This window comes from Chaetodon trifascialis, chromosome 4 (assembly GCF_039877785.1).
Source record: "Chaetodon trifascialis isolate fChaTrf1 chromosome 4, fChaTrf1.hap1, whole genome shotgun sequence".
Lineage (NCBI taxonomy): Eukaryota > Metazoa > Chordata > Actinopteri > Chaetodontiformes > Chaetodontidae > Chaetodon > Chaetodon trifascialis.
The window spans coordinates 3,403,569-3,422,575 of NC_092059.1; the positions used below are offsets into that span (position 1 = coordinate 3,403,569).

Genomic DNA, 19,007 nt, shown 5'->3' on the forward strand with positions numbered 1-19,007 from the left:
ATTAGTAAGTGCTTATTTAAAGAAAGAAGTGCTAACATAATTGTACACTGAAAACAATTATATTTGAAGAGAGAGATTTCACTGTTTATTTGGCTTCGGTGCTTACGTGATGCAAACAAACTGACTATATCCTCTTTGGGTTCGTTCATCTACTCTCCGTTTGTGTAATTTTTTCGGAGCAGCGCCTGAAGGCGGCATTCCACTCCTGAAGTCGGAGCAGCGAGCCCCCGCGGCCCCCCCTCCTCCCTGCTCCGAGTGAAAACTGAGATAGTGGGGAAAAAGCAACGGGAGGAAAGACCATGGAGGGAGGAAGCTGGTTATATTAGCTAGTTTGGTGCTTGAGGGAACTTTTCTCCTTCTTTCCTTTTCACCCGCGTCTGTCAAAGTGTCTCAATGTGGCGACATCCGGTGTGTATTTTAAGTGCTGGGAAAACGTCGTAAATATCCTGAACATTCAAACATTCAGCGACAGTCCGACCGCGGACGGTTAGCGCAACCCGACGAAAGTTAGCCCGCTCAGGCTAACTTAGCCCGTCTCAGCTAGCAAGAAAGGACTCAAGAAAAAGCGAGTGGGAAAGGAGTTAAGGGTAAAAGTGGCGCTGCGGCGGGAAGTAACTCGTAATGTTGCCTCTCGGCATTAACTTCAGATACGGATGAGAACGAAATTGGCGATTGGGGAACACCGAGAACAACTGCGAGCCAGACGACCACTGCTATGTTGGGGTTGACTCACGGCTCTGGCAGCCCGCCCGAGTCCCGAGGTTGGCCACACTCGGTGCTGTGGAGGCTCGGGGGCTTCTTCTTCCTCCTGCTGCTGGAAGGGGCCGGCTGCCTCGCCAACCCGAGCGGCGCTTCGGGCGTCAGCAGCAACAACCCGAGTGTCAACATCTACATGAGTGTGGAGGAGGTGAAGAAGCTTTTGGGTAAGAAGGCCTCCATGTAAACTCTTCATGATCGGTGTTATCTGTGTGTGTGTGTGTGTGTGTGTGTGTGTGTGTGTGTGAGGTGATGCCCCCCTCCTCTCTAAAAACTGAGCTCTAATGACACATTTCAGCTTATTCTTACTGTGATTAAAGAGCAGTCACGGTGAGCTCAGCATACAGAACGGGTTAACAGTCAGTTTGGTGTAAATGGTGCCTGGCACGCACAGCAAAGCGTTTAACTGTGAGTGTGAGTTCAGCTGAAAGTCTGCAAAGTTAACTGTGATGCTCAAAACGAAGTACGTGCGCTGCTCTGATCATTTGATGAGCTAATTGTGCGTTGAGCTCATGTTAAGGTGAAGCTAAGGAATGAAAGGAGAAGCCCTGAAGAGGTGCAGAACCGCAGGATCGTGTGTTTGTATGAGTTCTGTAACAATAACAGCAGAAAATAACGTTAATTCTGATTTAACTGGAAGCTGTGGGTAAATATAAGATAAACATCTGCCATAAAATGCGCTCTGTGTGTCCTCTCAGTGGTTTTTATGAACTCATTTGTGCATATTAGTGTAACTGGCTTTTACACCCGAAGTCAACCAAACTGCAACCAGCTGTTTTGATAACTGATTAATTGGTTTGAGTATTTATTTATTTATTCTTTTTAAGGAAAAAGTGAAAATTCTGTGATTGGAGCTTCTTAAATGTGATTATTTTCTGGTTTCTTCACTCCTCTATGACAGGAAGCTGAATGTCCTTGCGCTGTGGACAAAATGAGACATCTGAGGACGTCATTTTGGGGCTTTTTGAAACACTGATTGATGTTTTTCTTAATTTTCTGGCATTGATAGACCGAGCAGCAAATAGATTAATTGAGATCGATAGTTACAGCCGTACTGTGTCACTGTGACTGCTCTTTAAACACAGTTAGAGTCAGCTTCGCTGGCGCTCCGTCCAGGTTTAGATGGAAACCCGTCCACATCATGAGTGGATCTTTAATGGAAATCAATGCCGCTGTTATGTACAACATTACACTGTGAAGCCTCTCAGCAGCTTCACGGCTCTGGTGCGTTTTGACCTCGGGCTGCATCCAGAGAAGTGTTGATGGGTCACCGGGAGTTGTGGAAAGGAGGACGGGACTGAAGCATACGTTTAAAATCAACAAGCAGAGGGGGGTGTTTGTGCTTGAATGTGAATGTGAGGCTTTATGAAGCCAGCTGCAGGGAGGCGAGTGCGGTCCAGTGTGTTGATGCCGCTGCTGAGTCCATTATGCAGCTGTGGAAGATGCACAAAGTTGTGTCTTATGGATGTTTGGGGCCTGGGACGCCGTGGCATGTGCCTACATTTCACACAAGAAAAAAGAAAACGCTCGTGACATCTGCTGAAGTGACAGAGCCGTGCTGTGTTTATGCTCCAGAATATGGCCTTAAATGAGTAATATCCTTTATCCTGGTGCCGAGGTCGAGCCAGCCGAGGGATCGCTCCTAAGTTGTTAATTTAGGGTTTAGTGAAGATGTCTGGAGGGTGCAGTTTGGAACCAGTCATTTGCCATGTGAGTGCCACTGTGCCGTCTAATGAATGGGTACAAGTGCTAGCGTATAATGTCTTTGTGGAGGGGGGAAGCTGATGCTGCAGCTTCTCAAATTGACTGCTGTTAATAAATGGATCATCATCCTGCGATGGCATCAGCGTTTTCCCTGTGAGTCTGTAGGATCAGCGCTTCTGTCCGCTCATCCAGGAGAAAGCGAAGCGTGTCCTGGTTCGGAGCAGGAAGTAGCCGCTGTGTGTGTAGATGCAGAGTTATTCAGCGCTGCCAGCCATCAAACAAAAATATGCTGCTATCTTTAGGCCCTTTGATGGTTTAACTCCAGCATGAGTGTCACATAATGCACGTTCAGGGCAGACCTGCTGCATCTCTTGATGCTTTAAAGATGTAAGTATTTAAACTGGATGATTGTAGTCTGTGGCTTTTTGACAATGTCGCACTCATTGTGCTGTTTAAAAACACATTTCGGCTCCTTTCCTCCCCTCTGTAATCTGACTGGTGTCAGACCGTGAGCTCACTCCGTCCTTTTTGGTTCCTCTTGTTCTCCATCACGCTATAGTTAATCTTCGGCTGCCAGGCGAGGGCCTCTCTTGTGGTTTGCTTGAAACCTTGTCTGGTCCTATGGAGAAATCTCTTAATGTTTGACAACTATTTGCGGAGCTAAGCGTATGCGTGGAAAGAAAGTCCCATGATGCAGTGGGAACTGAAGGAAAAAACATGTTGGAGGGAGGTGATGCCGGCATGGCATTGGCTGCCGGAGAGTCTCACTGCACGTTCATGGAGATCCAGAGTTTGCTGTTGTTTTTAAGCCAGCACAGGTCTTAATGGTGAATAATGAATTAAAATGCATTATGGGTACTGTGCCCAGCTGCTTTCAGCTCCTACTGTTCACAAAAAAGGAACATAATCTCCTAAAATTGTTCTCTAAACCTCAAAGCTTTGATGTCTGCTTACATTTTTGGGAGTTTCTGGACAATCTTTAATTTAACATAAGAGCATCCAGAGCATCAGTCATGGCTGTTCAAGTATATTGGGCATGTTTAGATTTGTTCATCTATTAAGACAGCGATTTAATATTTGTCTTTTGTTTCAAAGCTTGTAGCGGAGTGCATAATAATTTGTGATTCATAAGAAGACATGTGGAGTAGTTGGGACAAAAAGACGAGTTGGCTCGCCCTGGCTGGTCTCCGTGATGTCTGATATTTGGACTTGTCTTGCAGGAGAAGCGCGGGTGTAATTAATAACATTGATCACGACTCTGTTCTGCATTAGCATCCCAGTAAGCCGAGCCAGCGTGCACAGTGGGACGTTTTCACAGAAGACGTGTCCTCATAGGAAAAGCACTGGTGTCAATAATGCAGTTAATAATGGCTGAATTCCATTTCGCTGCTTCAGCTCCAAGGTCCCGGTGTTGTGCACGCTGGCTCGCTGTCACGGCTCATTGGGACACCTGAACAGAGCAGAGCCACTGTTGATGTGATTAGTGACACCTGTGCTCTTCCTAAGAAGAAGTCAGACTGTGAGCTGTGAAACAGGCCTGTGGAGGGTCCTGAGCTGCAGCAACAATACAGAATGGAGCCAGTGTAATGTTATAAAGCACACCTGTTTTCAGGTGTGCCATGTCACCATGTCTTTTGCTGAAACAGTGCGAGGTTAGAGAGTTATGTGTCGGCTGCTGCTTTCACGGAGGGTTCAGTCCGATGCAATGCTCATTTCTGATAAAGATGCTCTCAGCATGCTGGTCTCTGTCTGGAAGGAAACACCCTACATGTCATTGAAAGGACGGACAGACTGTGTCCTTTTTGACGTTCAAGAAGTCCAACCCTGTTGTGAGTCTTCCTCCGGCGGCCTCGTTAGAAACTGGCAGCTGGTTGATTGATCGTGAGCAGCAGTGACAGTCTTTGCGTTGGACCTGTGAAGTTATTTGTGCATTAAGTGTGAAGCTAATGTTCAATGTTCAAGCAGCCGCTCTGCAGAATATCATGAGCAGATTAAACTTTTAATTACAGTCAGACGTGACGAACCAGCGGTTTGTCATTAATCTCTGAGATGGTCAATAATGTAGTTGTTAACAGTGAACATACAGCTGCTTTTGCATGTTTTGAAAATTGATTATTATCAAGTTTAGCACTAATGTGATGTCAGTATTATATACTATAAACTTGTGTGGTGTAATGCTGTGCAGACCGCTCATGCGGGCCAGGTCACATGGTTTTCTGACATCAGTTAACTGTACATACGCTTATTCATAATGTTCAGCGGTGCCAGAACCTGACATGTTGGACCTTTGCTAAATCCCATGAGCGTTCCTCAGCCATGTTTAACGTGGTTTAAAATCCCCACTAAGCTCCGTTGTGACCATTTTGGAGTTTCTTCAAATGCTTTGGCTCCACATTCCTCACAACTGTTCACAATACAGTATCACAATCGCATTTTCCAGCAAAGCATCGAGACGTTATGGTGAGAGGGGAAAAAGTGACATCACCAAGTAAGGCAGCCTCGCTGTGGTCTCTGCTCCTTCGGCAGATGGACTGACTGTTCAGGGTTTCATTTTGATAACTTTAACAAACAACCTGACCCTCGGGGGGTCGGTCAGGAACAGGAAGACGTCATGCCTGAGTTGATGGGGGTTTTGCATGCACGGCGTGTTTCTCTGCGGATGAACTGCGGCGGCATCCCTGATTGTTTTTGCATATGACTAATGGACAGTGAGCTGTCTGTCTGAAGAAGCTTACCGTCCACATGCATTCCTACCCTGAGCTCCCACATCAGCTGTGTCTCAAGACCCGCATCCTGGGTTTGAACTGGAAAAACATGGCAAGTTATGGGACCACGAGGGCGGAAATGCTTCTGATTTGGGTCACAGTCGCTCTTTTTAGATGTGAAGCCACCTATAATTCAGTCCCAGGGGAGAAGTGATTGGTCAGTTAGTCTTTAAAGCATCAGAAAAGTCTTTTGTTTTAAATGTTGTTCAGAAACGTGTGAATGTTGTTTTGAGGGAGGCGCTGCATCGCGCTGCTCGCTGGCGAGCACAGCCATACGGCCCATGACCCGAGCTGTGACACCGGCTTACAAGCTTCAATAGCTTTCTTTCTCCCCCCGTTTGCTGGCATTCTGAACATCCATGTGATAATTTAGAAGACGAGGGATGAAGTAAAAATAGGTTTTCTGTACATTCATTTGCTGTCTCCTATAATAATGAGCCTTTGAGCCCAGTTTTCCACGGTGGAATCACCAGTTGACTCGATCCCTAACACATTACTCTGAGGAATTTTTCTCGGTGGAAAGTCAGCACTAAGAGCGTCTGTTTTCTGCTTCTCGCGTGGCATACTGCTCGCTCTGTCACCGGGCTCGCTGCTCGCTGTAGCAGAGCTGAGCTTCTCCAGTCGAAGCAAAGCCATGGCTCTCCAGCCCCAACCGAAATGGGTATTGTTCGGACAAAATAAGCAGTTCCCCATTGAAATGTTTCTTCCAATGCTTTGCTTGTGGGAAGGGGGGGGGGGGGTGTTTTGTGCAGCTACAGTTGTTGACAGATTATAATGAGACAAACTCCACCTGGTGTCACTCTGTCCACCAACAGGAGTAATCCTCTGGATGAGCATGCAAAAATCAAAATATCCCACTCTTTTAAAGAAGAGTGTAAAATCGTCCTTGTGTTTTGAAGAGCCAAGTGCATGTCGGCGAAGAGGCCCCCTCCTCCTCCTCCTCCTCGTCCTCCAAAGAGCTGAAAGGCAAGCAGGGGCTTTGAAAAAGAGCCTGTGAACAGCGAGGAGTGATTGGCAGCAGCATTCATGTCCTTCATGCCACTCTCCAAAGATCCTGACGAGAGGAGCCCCTGCCTTCACGTCTTTGTCCCAGAGCCCCCGCTCGCACACAAAAGGTGGCTCTTTGCTCCAACAGGAGATTCCCGTTTCATACATCGTTTCCCTTGTGTTAAAACTGGAACATTGGCAACGGAAATATACAACCACGGGGTTTTTTCCTGCTTCTTGCTCTGTAATTGTATTAAGAACAGCCACGCTTGAGTTGGATTGATTTAATTTTGCCATCTTGTTGTGGAAATTTTAGAGGCAGTGGATGCTGAAGCAGATATTTCCTTCTAGTCTCTGCAGCATTTCTCTGAGGTTACAGTTTAGTTAGGAAGGACGCCTTTCTAAGCTGAAAAATAGAAAAATATTTGACCTTGCTCTCACAGCCCAGGCTTTCAAACCGCTGCTGGACTCACAAAGCTGTCCATGTTAAACAGCATCCAAAAATAGATGAGTAAGGTGGGGTGTGCGAGACCCCTTAAATGACCCGTTAGTCAGCTCAAGATGAAGCAACCCCGCCTCAAACAGCTAATCATTTTTCAGCAAGGCATTCGATATTTGTTGAGTAAACCGCGGAGCCCCTTTAAGCAGCAAATAACCGTCAACGAGGTGCCTGTGAGGACGGGGGCAGACAGCCGTCCTCAGTTCCCTCGCCCTGCCTCCAAGCTCGTCTGGCCTCGGGGGTCTTCATAGAATAAAGGGGGGAAACTGATGTATGGTTTCTTTGAAGTGAGTCAGAGAAAACCACAGATTGTGGCTTCATGTGTGTTTTTCTTGTAGCTGCAAGATGCTTTCAGAGTGACTCGCTCTGCAGCCAGCGCTGCCGTCGAGCCCGACTGGTGTCTTCAGGATGTTTGGTTTTGTTTTATTCAGATAACAAACGACGTCAGCATAATTTTATTCTGCATAATTACCCTGCTCGCCTTTTCATTTGAGCGCTTTAATGCTTTGAGGCTTTTCTTCAGTAGCTGGAAGTGGAGAGACTTGTCTTGCTTTTCTGTCGGGACATGCTCTGAAGCTTGGCTTTGCCTAAACTCTGGCAAGCGAAAAAGCCTCACGAGTCAAGTTTCCGTCCAAAAGAAGCACAGAGTTGAGCTGAAATTCACCAAAATCTGCAGAGAGAAAGAAAACTGCATGCATGTTTCCGTCCACGTCTGTTACGCAGCAGTCAGAATGGAAGGCCGTGCTGAAAATGTGATGGAAATGTGGTGTTTATGTTTGTGTTTTGTATTAATTTGAGAAGATTACAGTCTCCACATCGCTCCATGCAGATCTGATGTTTGGACTGATGCCATAGCTCGTCTGTTTCCACTGCACTTAAACATTTCAGATGTTCAGGTTTTGTGTCTTTACCTGTCGGTGTTTGCTCCAATCCTGCAGACTGTGACCTGAAAAAGAGTTAACGCTGTCTGAGATGAGATGGATGGCATGTCGAGTGATTTCCTGCTGAAATTGTTAACCCGGTGCCTCGTGTTAGAGGATGTTATTAAAGCAGGATTCAAAGCCAAAATGATATTTTCTAGAGAAAAAAACAAAACGTGATGCACTTTTTATGTGTATTATTCACAGCATGTTTTCTAACATGATGCATTTTAAAGCAGTGTTCCTCTCAGGAGCTCATCGGCCTCCACGTTTTTATTAAACACCTACTGTGTGCTGAAATAACGCGTGAAAGCTGTTGGAATGAACTTTATTTTATAAAGCGAACAGCAAGTCTCATGATCATTTAAGTCACTTAAAGCGCTGCCTGTTGTGAACTTGATTTGCTTGTCTCATGCTGTGATTTTCACGTCAGATCAGTCTTATCAGATTTGTTGTGGGACAAAGAATTTGTCCAGTCAGTCACCTGTTTGTGCTGAATCTGTCACTGCTGATGGACGTATTTGTCTGAAGGAGTGTGAGTGCTTTTCCTTCTGTTTTCCCAAACGTGCTGGTTGGCAGTGATTAACAGTACTGAGTGAAGCCCGGAGCAGTTATGATATTCTTCGTTTTACCTTTCAGCTAGCTGCTCATGTAGCATCGGGTGACTTTACATGATGTCTTATTCAATCACAGACCAAACCCCGGCCTCCTCAGTTTGTAGCTCCTCTTCTGTGTCTGATATCTCAGATCTTGAGACCCTTCGTCCATCGTCCTCCCCTCTCCTGCCTCATTCATGCCTGCCTGTGGACTTGTTTGGAGTTTCCAGTTGATAGAGTTTCACGCAGGCCCTCATTTTCTCCTTCCTTGGTTAATGTGGCCAGTATCTTCCCGGTGAGGGGCTGGAGGCAGTGTTTATCTCCTGGGCACTCAGGGATGAAGCCTTTGGGAGATACAGTGTCGACTGTGCGTACAAGAGGCTCTTTGTTAAATCCGTCCTGGACCTTACCACCTGGCCACCGCCACCTTTTGTTCCCCTCTTTCAAAGTCTGCAACGTGATCCACAGCCTGCAAGAGAACACTGCATGTCGACTTAAGGCTCTGCAGAGCCCAAATGTTCAGACAAACTTGATTTATTAGCCCTGATTTGTTGCTGTAATTCATAGTTTTGTGTTGACATCAGTGTCTGAAAAGAACGGCCACTTCCAGCACGTTTCTACTACTTTAAATGTGATGTTATCTAAAGGAATCCATGTCTTTAAGTGTCTCAGCTGGTGAAAAAAGCAGGGGAGGGGAGGGGAGTGAATAATCCTCCCACAGCTGAAAGGAGTGTCGATGTGCCCTTGAGCAAGGTACTTAATTTCTACTCCAGTGGCGCTGCCAGAGGACTGATTGAACGGGGGAAGGTCCGAGGTTCAGTGTGTTGGTACTCGAGGAATGTCAGACTCATGAGGTCGAGCATGTGGGAATCTAACTTTTTCAACACGGTCCTGTTTAAGCATTGTGTAGCTGTAGATATTCAAGATCCGGTTAGCAGGCCGTGAAGAATGGTTAGCCTCTCCCACTCGTGTCGTGTTGTGTTGTGTGAGACGGACTGTGTAATTTGACTGGTTCATGACTGCTGTGGCCACCAGGGGGCATCGGTTAACACGCACTTCCTTCAGTTGTTCATGAAAATAGAACGTGAGGACGTCTGTGGTTTGGTTGCTTGCATGCACACAATCTTGAAAGGAAACCAAAAAAGTAAATATATGATCTGTTCACAAACACTGGTCGTCTTCGTCCGCACGCGGTCGAGCAGGCCCTGATTGGCTGCTCCTCAGGTCCTCTTCTCAGGTCCTCTTCTCGAGGTCCTCCAGTTCCCAGCGTGAACTGCATTAACCCAGTCAGACTGCTGGCAAGGATATGGAAAGAGATAAACTCATAAAAGCTAAAGGTTTAGTGACCACAAGATCAGAAAATAACCAGAAATCAGCCATGGAGCGCGACTAGGTTGCTAACCCACCAAGCCGTGGACTGAAGCTAGCTCACTGGCTAGCATACATGCCGAGACAAAGACAGTTTGTTCTGCTTTAAAGATACAGGATACAAAGACGGTATTAATTGAATTTAGAGACAAGATTAACCAGACTCTTCAATAAGTTAGGGATGAATTGAAAACTACACAAGTCGAGGAAGTGGAGCAAGTAGAGGGAAGCAACCGTGAACTGGTAGAGGTAGGATAAACCCTCTTCAAAATGTGGAATTGATTCACTTTGGTTTACCTTTGACAGCTTTCAGATACATTTAGCCTTGAAAAGAAAGATTTCTCCAGATTTCTCCTGATCAGACATGACTTTACTAACTTGATCAATAGACAACAGAACATGAAACCTCCAAAAACTCCTGGAGATCCATGAAGATCATTGTGATGATAGAGGGCTAAGACTATCAACTGAAAGTCCCAGAGAGTTCTGCTGGAAGAACATCATGTGAGATTTTGTGACTCCAGAAGTGAAATTTATTCCACGAGGAACAGAGTGACATCTGGAGTCAGCGTCAAGTTTTTCATATTGGCAAGAAATGGCCAAAGAAATACGAAAAAAGTCTGGAAGAGAAGTTAATTGCTCTTTTGTCACGTTATACCAGACAAATTCATGGCTCGGGGTGATTATCTCCAAAAAATACTCCTGGCTGCTAACAGGAAAGCCGTCGCACAGACATGGAGGCTGCTGCCAAACCCTCCAGCAAAGGACAACTAGACTGCAGAGGTCAGAGAAATCAACTGCTCAGAGAAATGGACCTTTACCATAAGACAGCAATATGCAGTACACATAAAAGACAAAAGGCTTTTTCTACACGTGCACAGTTCATCCAATGACAGTTTAAGGCGCCATGCTGTGTGTAATGCTGACATCTCTTATCACGAGGAAAGCCACCAGCCTGTGACTCAGGGATCGATGTATGCACCATGTGTTTTAGACCGCTGATTCACACACTGATCTTTGTTTATGTCTTAATCCATTGGTTTAGGTGTGTGTAGCACATTTCTTGACCCACTTTTTATATGATGTATATGCTGTGTGCGTTTGCTGTGGCTGAAAGTGTATATTCACGTTTTTATTGGTCCGTCAGAGATGTTGTGTGTATAGAAATGCGGCAGTTAAAGAGCAGGTAGCAGCACTGATGCAGACATGACAGACATTGAAAGAATCGCTGGTCACTGTTGTGCATATGAATTTCGTACTAAAAGAGTGTAACTTTAGAAAATGTCTGTTTGATTTGCCAAACTCTGACTGCTGAAGCCTTATATTAACTTTGGATAAACTTTTTACAGAACAGGGACTGTGGATTTTCATGTTAGGAAGGAACACGGCCAGAAATGGAGGAATGATTACAGCGACCACGAACTCCCTCACAGTGCTCTGATGTATGTGACAGGACTTTGTAGAGACAGACAAGCATGAACCAACAGTTGGTTCCTATGGCTGCATGTCATGTCACGGCCAAACTATGCATCAGTGAAACCCGGTTTTATACAAACATGCACGTTAGCATGATGGAAGGGCTCGCTGATCTCCTATTTAGGCTAATTCATGAAAAATGGTTTGCACTGAGACAGAATGTGTTACAGACTGTAACTTGGGCTATCAGCACGAGCTGAAACTAATGATTGAGTGCGGTAATCATCTCAGATAACAGGTTTATTTTAAGGGTTATTTCACCAGCGTTTGGCGTCATTTATTTCATGCTGTATGGAAAACTGCTTCAGACTGTGAAAACAGACGGTCTGTTCCTGTGAGCGTTAATTTAGCTTTTCTCTGTCGCTGTTTTCAGATCAGTGCAGGTGACGCCGTGCGCTCTGCCCTGGCTGCTGTTAATCACTTGACACCGGCAGAGAGAAATGGAAATGTCCAGCAGGAAATAATCCCTCAAAACACAACATGCTGCCAAGTTACCGAGCTGGAATTCAGAAAAATGTGGTTATTTTCCAGAGGACTGTTAGCATTAGCGTTTGTATCTGCAGCAGCTAACAGAGCAATGATGCAGTGAGGTGCTTTATATGTACAGATTGCACACTGACGAGAGTCTTGTTTACCGGCACACCTTCTAGGAATGCTGTTTTGCCATTCCAGAGAGCAGAGAGTGTGAGTCAGTGATGAAACGGCAGCGCACGGTTCAGCCAGTTCCCCGTCCGCTGACGGGCTCCTGCTGCCGTTCCTTCAGGACGGCCGTGGCGCTGTGGGAGGGGGCCTTGAACTCACTGGTCCTTTTTGGGCTTTTATGTCTGGCTGCATAGTTTAATTGGTATCACAGCAGTGTGGCCACATGTTGAGACAAGGGAAGTGCACAGAGTGGAGCATGAGAAGGGCAATTATTACAGGACCAAACATCTGTTCACTGCCTGCATGTACACACATAAGAGACTGCAGGTTTGATCACAATGGCAGTGTTTCCTGTTCCAGTGGTCTGGTTGGTTCTTTAAAGCGAGGCCAAAGGTTAAAGATACTGTCATCAACATTTTTACATGTGTTGTTGTGATTGACCCACACAGATTTGAGCATGTGTCATCACCCGGCTCTGCAGTTTACCTCAGCTCTGCACAGCTTTGTGGTGTCAGCTCTTTTTGCCTTCATGGTTTCCTGCCTCACTCTCACTGCTCTCGTCAGCATCGTTTTCGGATGCAGAGGGCAGCTGCTTTCAGCTGAGAAGATTAGCCACTAGCTGGTGAACCTAGTGTGATGTTTAGCAGCTAATAAGCCTAGCATGTCCCTCAGGAGTTGGTGGACACCAAAGAAGACATTAAAGGAGAGTCAGTGCATTCCATTAAAAGAAGAAAGACGTGTTGTGTTTGATGTATTTGATGTCTAAATTAGCAAGAACAGGTCAGTTCATGTAGATCAGTGCAGGTCTGATTGGCGATACAGTGCTTAAAGATGCACTGACGTTACGCACACAAATCAATATGAATCTTACAAAGAAATAACTTAATTCAAGGTCCACTTACGAACCTTTTCTGGAGCTTTCACCTGCTCTGGTGCTCAGCAGCAGATGGAGTTTGCTCGGCTTTCATTGAGAGTTAAAAAGTCAAATCTGTGTTATTTAACCTCCTGTTTTAGTGAAAATGTACAAGCAGCGGTGTCTTAAGCTAGAGGAAAGCACAGCCTGCAGTCTGACTCTGTGGGCTCGGTTAGATGCTCGTTTATGTAACAGCCGTCCCCTCTGAGTTGGTAAATGCCTGAGAATGTTTTTAATTGAGCCAATGTGAGAAAGGTCTATGAGCCAGAGCTCAGAGACAGCCCGAGGGTGTTGGGGGAGCCTGGGCACATTCTTCCCCTCTCTTTAAACTAGATACTCAGAGACTGATAGACCGACCCCACTCTGCCAGACAGACGCTTTCAAGGACTGACAGCGGTGCCCCAGGCCGGGGTCGGGGATTTCACCAGCGCACATTAGAGCTGGATGACTTTTTGACGCAGCGGGAGTCATGTGAAAAAACTTTTCCAGCTTTGACTTTGTTAAAGTGAACGAGAGAGAAAGTCAACACTCGGTTCTGACTCATCTGGCTGTGTGATGTTCGTGTACTACGGCATTTCCTAAACTATGCGCTCACTGACGGCTGAAAGACTGTGGACGCTGTCTGAGTTCACATTTTTCTGTCCAACGCATTCCAGTCCCTTCCTCTTAACCCCGTCCCCTGCCCACTTCTGTTTCCTGGACAGAAAATTGCAGTCATATTTTGGACGTTGTCTCACTTGAACGTTTTGAAGTTTTTCACTTGGGCACTAAGAGTTCTCAAGTACTAACAGATGTGGTCCGTCCATCTCTCTCAGTGGCGGGGGACGCCTTCGTCGTACCATTTCCCTCAGGCTTGTTCTGTGTGTGTGTGTGTGTGTGTGTGTGTGTGTGTGTGTGTGTGTGTGTGTGTGTGTGTGTGTGTGTGTGTGTGTGTGTGTGTGTGTGTGTGTGTGTGAGAGAGCCTAAATCTTCCCCCCTTTTTCATGTCCCGTGTGGTGGTACATTCAGTGAATTGATCCCAACATTCTCTCAGTTATGTCCTCTGTGGTCCCGCAGGCCTCGATGCGGAGCTCTACTATGTGCGAGACAGTGTGGTGAATCATTACGCTCTGTCCTTCACGCTGCCTGTGCCCAGCGAGACCAACAGCCTCCACTTCACATGGCACTCCAAGACAAAGGTAAGCCTCACCATCTCCAACGATCCATTAATCAGCCGTCCGTTTATGTGCTGACAACTTTCCTCCATTGCTCTTTAACAGGTTGACTACCGGCTTGGCTTCCACATGGAGAACCCTGTCGCCATGAACCAACCACAGAGCAACATCTCCAGTCAGGGGGAGGTGCCCCGTGTTCCCTCTGGTTTGTCACATATCTCTTGGCTCGCTCACTGGGCTCCTGTGTTTTTTTTGGTTGTTGTATCATGTAGGCTTCATTTGAGTTAGATGATCATATCTGTCAATTAAAGCTGAAGCTGGAGGCAGCAGCTGGTTAGCTTAGCTTAGCATAAAGACTGGAAAAGGGGTTAGCCCTCTGTGCTCAAAGGTAACAAAATCTGCCGACCAGTATGTCAGATAACTGATTATCTCTTGTTTAATCCATACAAAAATCCCAGGCGTAAAAACAACAAATTACAGTTTTATGGGGGGTTTATTCCTGAAGTCGCTGCTGGTGATGTGGTGACTGCTCAGAGCTGAGATGTGGGCCAGCACGTCGCCTCCAGTAAGACTGCCAACTGTTTCCCAACATGTTGCTTTGAACCTTTTTCTGGATGGATTAGCCTAATCATTTTTCAATCTTTGACTGTACTGTAACGTCATTGTGAAATTATACATCACGTGTGAAGATTTCCACTTGAGAAGTGAGAGCTAATGGTTTACAGTCACAGCTCTCAGACAGCTTTGAAACAATCAACGATTCTGCTAAACCGAAACCACTTTCACATCAAAGTCTGTCTTCACCAATTCACTGATTTCGTGCATCTCTGACAGGTGAGGCGTAGATTTAAACCAGGTATTACACACCTAAAGGTTTTCCTAAATGACGTGTGTGTGAATGTGTGTGTCTGCAGTATTTAGAGTGGACCTCTTCTGTTCCGGCAAGGTCGATGGAGAGGCTGTTTTAACAGTGCAGCTCAATCTGACCATCCATGCCAACAACTACACAGTGCTCAACTTCAAGAGGAGGAAAATGTGCTATAAAAGTGAGTATCTGCATAAAGAGGCAATGATCTGAACAAAGGTGTGGTTAGAAGTACACAGCGGGAAAGTAGTGCAGCTAGTGTCATTTATCCACCTGTGGACCTTTCCATAGCCGGGGAAGCACAGGTGTGGTTGAAAGCAGCGTTGGTGCAGTGCCTGCTGGGTCATTTCAGTGAAGCAGAGCCGTCGTGAATGTTATTAGTAACACCTGTGCTTTCCCTGCGGTAACTCCTAAAAATGTCTGTTGGGTTGACCCGATAGAGCACAGGTCTCAAACTCATTCCACAAAGGGCCGAGTGGCTGAAGGTTTTCTTTCCAACCAAGCAGCAGCACACCACACTTGACTCATTTCATCAGCTGATCTCAGTCTTCAGACAGCTGATTGGTCAGACTGCGTGCTCTTGATTGGTTGGAAGAAAAACCTGCAGCCACACCGCCCTTTGTGGAATGAGTTTGAGACGCCCGCGTTAGAGGCTGTTCAGCCCAGCCTGTCGTGATACGGAAATAAGATGTTTTAGTCCAGAATACAGAACGAGTGTGTGTGAGTGTGTGGAGAATCGGAGGCTTTTCTGTCAATTTGCCCGCTCTGTGCGTCAGAGTTTTTGTATTCTGTGTTCACTTCTGTGCTTTTTTCAAGCTGCTTGAAGGTAATTACATGTGGCCGAGCGGCTTCGTGCCGCACACCCCGTGGAAACAAATTTATCCCCGTCTTATTTTGAGCGCGGGTCAAAGTCGCAGCCATAAGAGGTTCTTTGTGCGCTCTGAAGGCACCTTCAGCCGTCACACCTGACGCCTTTTTTCCCTGGGTCGTACCTGTGGTGTTGAGGCAGAGGACAGACAATGATGTGTGCTGGCTGTTGTGTAATCGCACCCCTGAGCTCGCTGACTTTAACTACTGGAACTTTTCAAGGAGCCAAGATGCCTTTGTAGGAACTCAGGAGCGCAACCTAAAAACTCTTCCAGGTTTCTGACTCTGGGCTTCGAGCTGAGTCCTTTTCTGTTAACTAGGAGCTATCAGAGGGAACAATTCTGGCCTCGCCTCAGACGCACGTCTTTAATAGAGCATTTAAAACAGCTTTTGAATGTGGCTTTGCTTTATATTTGAAGTCCATGAGCCTCTCAGCCTGGTCATGGGCTGTTGAAGCTTCATTAGATGTGTGAGCTGTACTGAATGTGGCCGCTGTGTGAATGAAGTCTGACAGCACAGCTAACATGATTCTTTCTCTCTCTGTCAACAGAAGCGGAATCTGACCCGAGTATTCACATTCCCCTCAACAATAACACTCTGCTACGGCCTGACTGTAAGTGATCTGGCTCCGGCTCTGCTTGTCTTTGTCTGACAGTTCTGTGTGTCGTGTATCATAGGTGGCATCGGCCTGATCAGACCGAGGCTGGCTTATTAATGAGAAGTCTGCACCTCAGTCAGACTCTCCATAACCAAGGCACGCAATGTCACAGCCCAAAGAGAGGGATTCATTCTCCCATTGAAGTGCGCTCTGTCAGCCCCCACCCCTTGGATTGCTTGTCTTTTTTCAGTGGGTTTTATTCAGACTCTTTTTGAGCCCACTACCCCCGCTGCCATTAGTGGGTTGTCTCCCTTCTGCTTGGCTGGGCCCGATGAACCTCGGGCCCTCAGAGGCTTTTAGAGACGTGATGAGAAAAGCTCTCATCCTGGGTGCAGCCTCTTCTCTTCCAGGCCTCCATTAAGGCAGAGCGGAGCACTTAAAGTTTCTCTCTTTGGTCTTTGCCTCATGTTTTTCCTCTGATCTTTCATAACAGCAAATGCCGCCAAAGCTTTCTGTCATTTTCTGATGTTTTGTGTGCAGCGATGCCCCATTTTCCAGAGTTTCTCCATTGCTCTGACTTGCTGTTAATGTGTGGCTTCTTGTCATCAGTAGATGGTGTCACCACCCCCACCACCTCCACCCAGGTTTTCTACATCAGTGTGAGCGTGTGCTGCATTGTCATCTTCCTCGTGGCCATCATCCTGGCCATCCTGCACCTGCACAGCATGAAGAGAGTGGAGATGGAGGACAGGTTTGTCTCCAGTTCGGCCACAGTCACTGCTGAGTATCAGCTAATGGAAACCAGCGCACGGCGCAGCAGCTCTGCAGCCCTGTGTCTGTCACCTGTGGAAGTTATTTCTCTGCAGAATGCTGCTGCTCAAAGACCAACAGAAATAGGTCATCTCCACAGAGAGGATTATATCAAGCTGAAACCTGCACTTCAGCTTTCCTGCCTTTCACTTCCTGTAACCTCCACTCCAGATGGCTGCAGGCAGCTACGCAGGTCATCAGATATCGATGTGAAATGAGATCTTTACATCCTCCCACTGCTGTTGATCTGAAGCGGTTCGGCATCGGGATGTTTAAATTGAGACTGTTGTCTTACAAATCATGGAAATCTGTCAAATGTGACACTTTGACTAAATCTGCTTGATGTCATGTTGTTTTGGCAAAGTACTTTGATTCACTTACTACCCAAAATTCACTGCCTTCAGCTTCTCAGATCAGCTGGTTTTTGTAGTGTTTTATGATGGTAAACTGAGTATCTTTGGGTTTTAGACTATTGGTAAACAAAAAAAAGGCACCTGAAGACGTTACTGTGGGCTCTGGAAAATTGTGATTCATATTTTTTGCTGTTTTCTGACTAAACAATCAGAAACTCAACATTCATTTACAGTGAAAATCATTTATTAGTTCCAACCTTAGTGTTTTTAAGTTGGTCTATAATTGAGTTCAGTGTCTGTTGGAGAGCATTAGCCAGTTGCACCAGCTGTTTGTGATTTCAAACATAGCCTGGTTACACAAAGGTGTTAAGTAAGTGGAGATTTGCACATTACTCTGAGAATTACTAAGATCTTCTCTGGTAAGATGTTCAGCTCTACTGCTGCAACCTGATTTAGTAATTGACTATTTTGAAACTAGCTTGTAGTTACAAAGAACTTGACAGACAGACTTAGTGATGGCTTGCCTCTGGATAACCGCTCTGTGTTCCTCCTTTGTGTGTTTCAGTGTGAGTGACAGCGGCAGCTCGCAGGGCCTTTCTCAGCCGTCCACCCAGACTACGCAGTACCTGAGGGCGGACACTCCAAACAACGCCGCCCCCGTCACCAGTAAGAGCGTTTACTAGATCCAGCCTCATTTCATGTCTTACTTTAAAACCATCTGAAACGTTTTGTGGAGCTAATTTCACCTCCGAGATGGCGCCTAAAGAGCACGTCGAGTCTGATTCAGCCTCCCGTCGTCGTCGTTTTCTCTTCTCACACCGGCATCTGTGAATGTGCATGCTTTTCCAAATGCAATAACTGACTGTGAATGACCTGATTAGCCTAACGAGTGTCATACGGCTGTAATGAAGAGCAGAGTTCCTGCAGTGATGTTCCCTTTCTTTCTGTCCCTCGTGACCTGTTACTGTCTGAGTAACGCGTCAGTGTGCTCACCGTGTGCTCGTGTCAGGCCAGCTGTCGAGCTGTTAGAGAGGCACAAGCAGTCCTTTATGTTGGACCTGGTCGAAGCTCATCTGCTCCAAACTGATGTAAAAATAGACCATGGTGGGAAACAAACACATAAAGTAAAAAGTGAAGTGCGAATACCTCAAAGCCGTACTGGGACTGACTCACTTTGGATGCATGATCTCTTACCAGTGTGATTTCCTCCACTCGAGCTCTTTGTTAGTTGTTGTTGTTGGTGTTCGGTGGCAGTGTGATTACTCACCCAGCCCTTGTTCTCCTGGCTCGCACCCTTTTGTGATTATGGCTGAGTCTGTCCTGTATTAGTGGAAAGTGGAAATAATCTGGTTTTGCAGTATAAACTTTACACTGAGCAAATTATGTTCACCATGTGGAGTTGTCCTTTCAGTTTAAGTGTGAGTAACAAGGGGTTGCCTCGATAAAAGCATCAGCATGGTGGGAAGGGGGAAGCAGCTATCCTGGCTTTGTCCATCAAGAACCAAGACCCTGTTCACCCTTTGCCTTAACATGCGTTTTGGGTGATCAGATCACAAGTGGGCAGCACTAAATACAAGTGTAATGGACCACCAAGACTCATTCTGATCCAGTCACTCAAACCGCTTGCCGGGGTAGTCTGGGACGCATGTGACCACATGAGTGTAAACGCTCATGCATCCAGGACGTAACAGGAACACACCTCATCAGCGCAGGACGCGGTGGTTGTTTTGCACC

The 19,007-nt window shown here is 46.3% G+C and overlaps 1 protein-coding gene across 4 annotated transcripts in view; it reads left to right on the plus strand.

Moving 5' to 3' along the window:
- Positions 1-266: 266 nt before the first annotated feature.
- Positions 267-19,007, plus strand: part of ryk (receptor like tyrosine kinase) — a 32,694-nt gene continuing 13,953 nt past the window's right edge. Inside the window, exons 1-7 of one of the 4 annotated variants that reach the window (XM_070960398.1) lie at positions 267-923; positions 13,683-13,804; positions 13,886-13,985; positions 14,695-14,826; positions 16,063-16,125; positions 16,720-16,861; positions 17,839-17,939. In XM_070960398.1, the coding sequence (XP_070816499.1) occupies positions 716-923; positions 13,683-13,804; positions 13,886-13,985; positions 14,695-14,826; positions 16,063-16,125; positions 16,720-16,861; positions 17,839-17,939 (868 nt within the window). In that variant the 5' untranslated portion in view covers positions 267-715. The remainder of the gene's footprint in view (positions 924-13,682; positions 13,805-13,885; positions 13,986-14,694; positions 14,827-16,062; positions 16,126-16,719; positions 16,862-17,838; positions 17,940-19,007) is intronic. The other 3 variants (XM_070960396.1, XM_070960397.1, XM_070960399.1) reach the window with 3 other exon arrangements.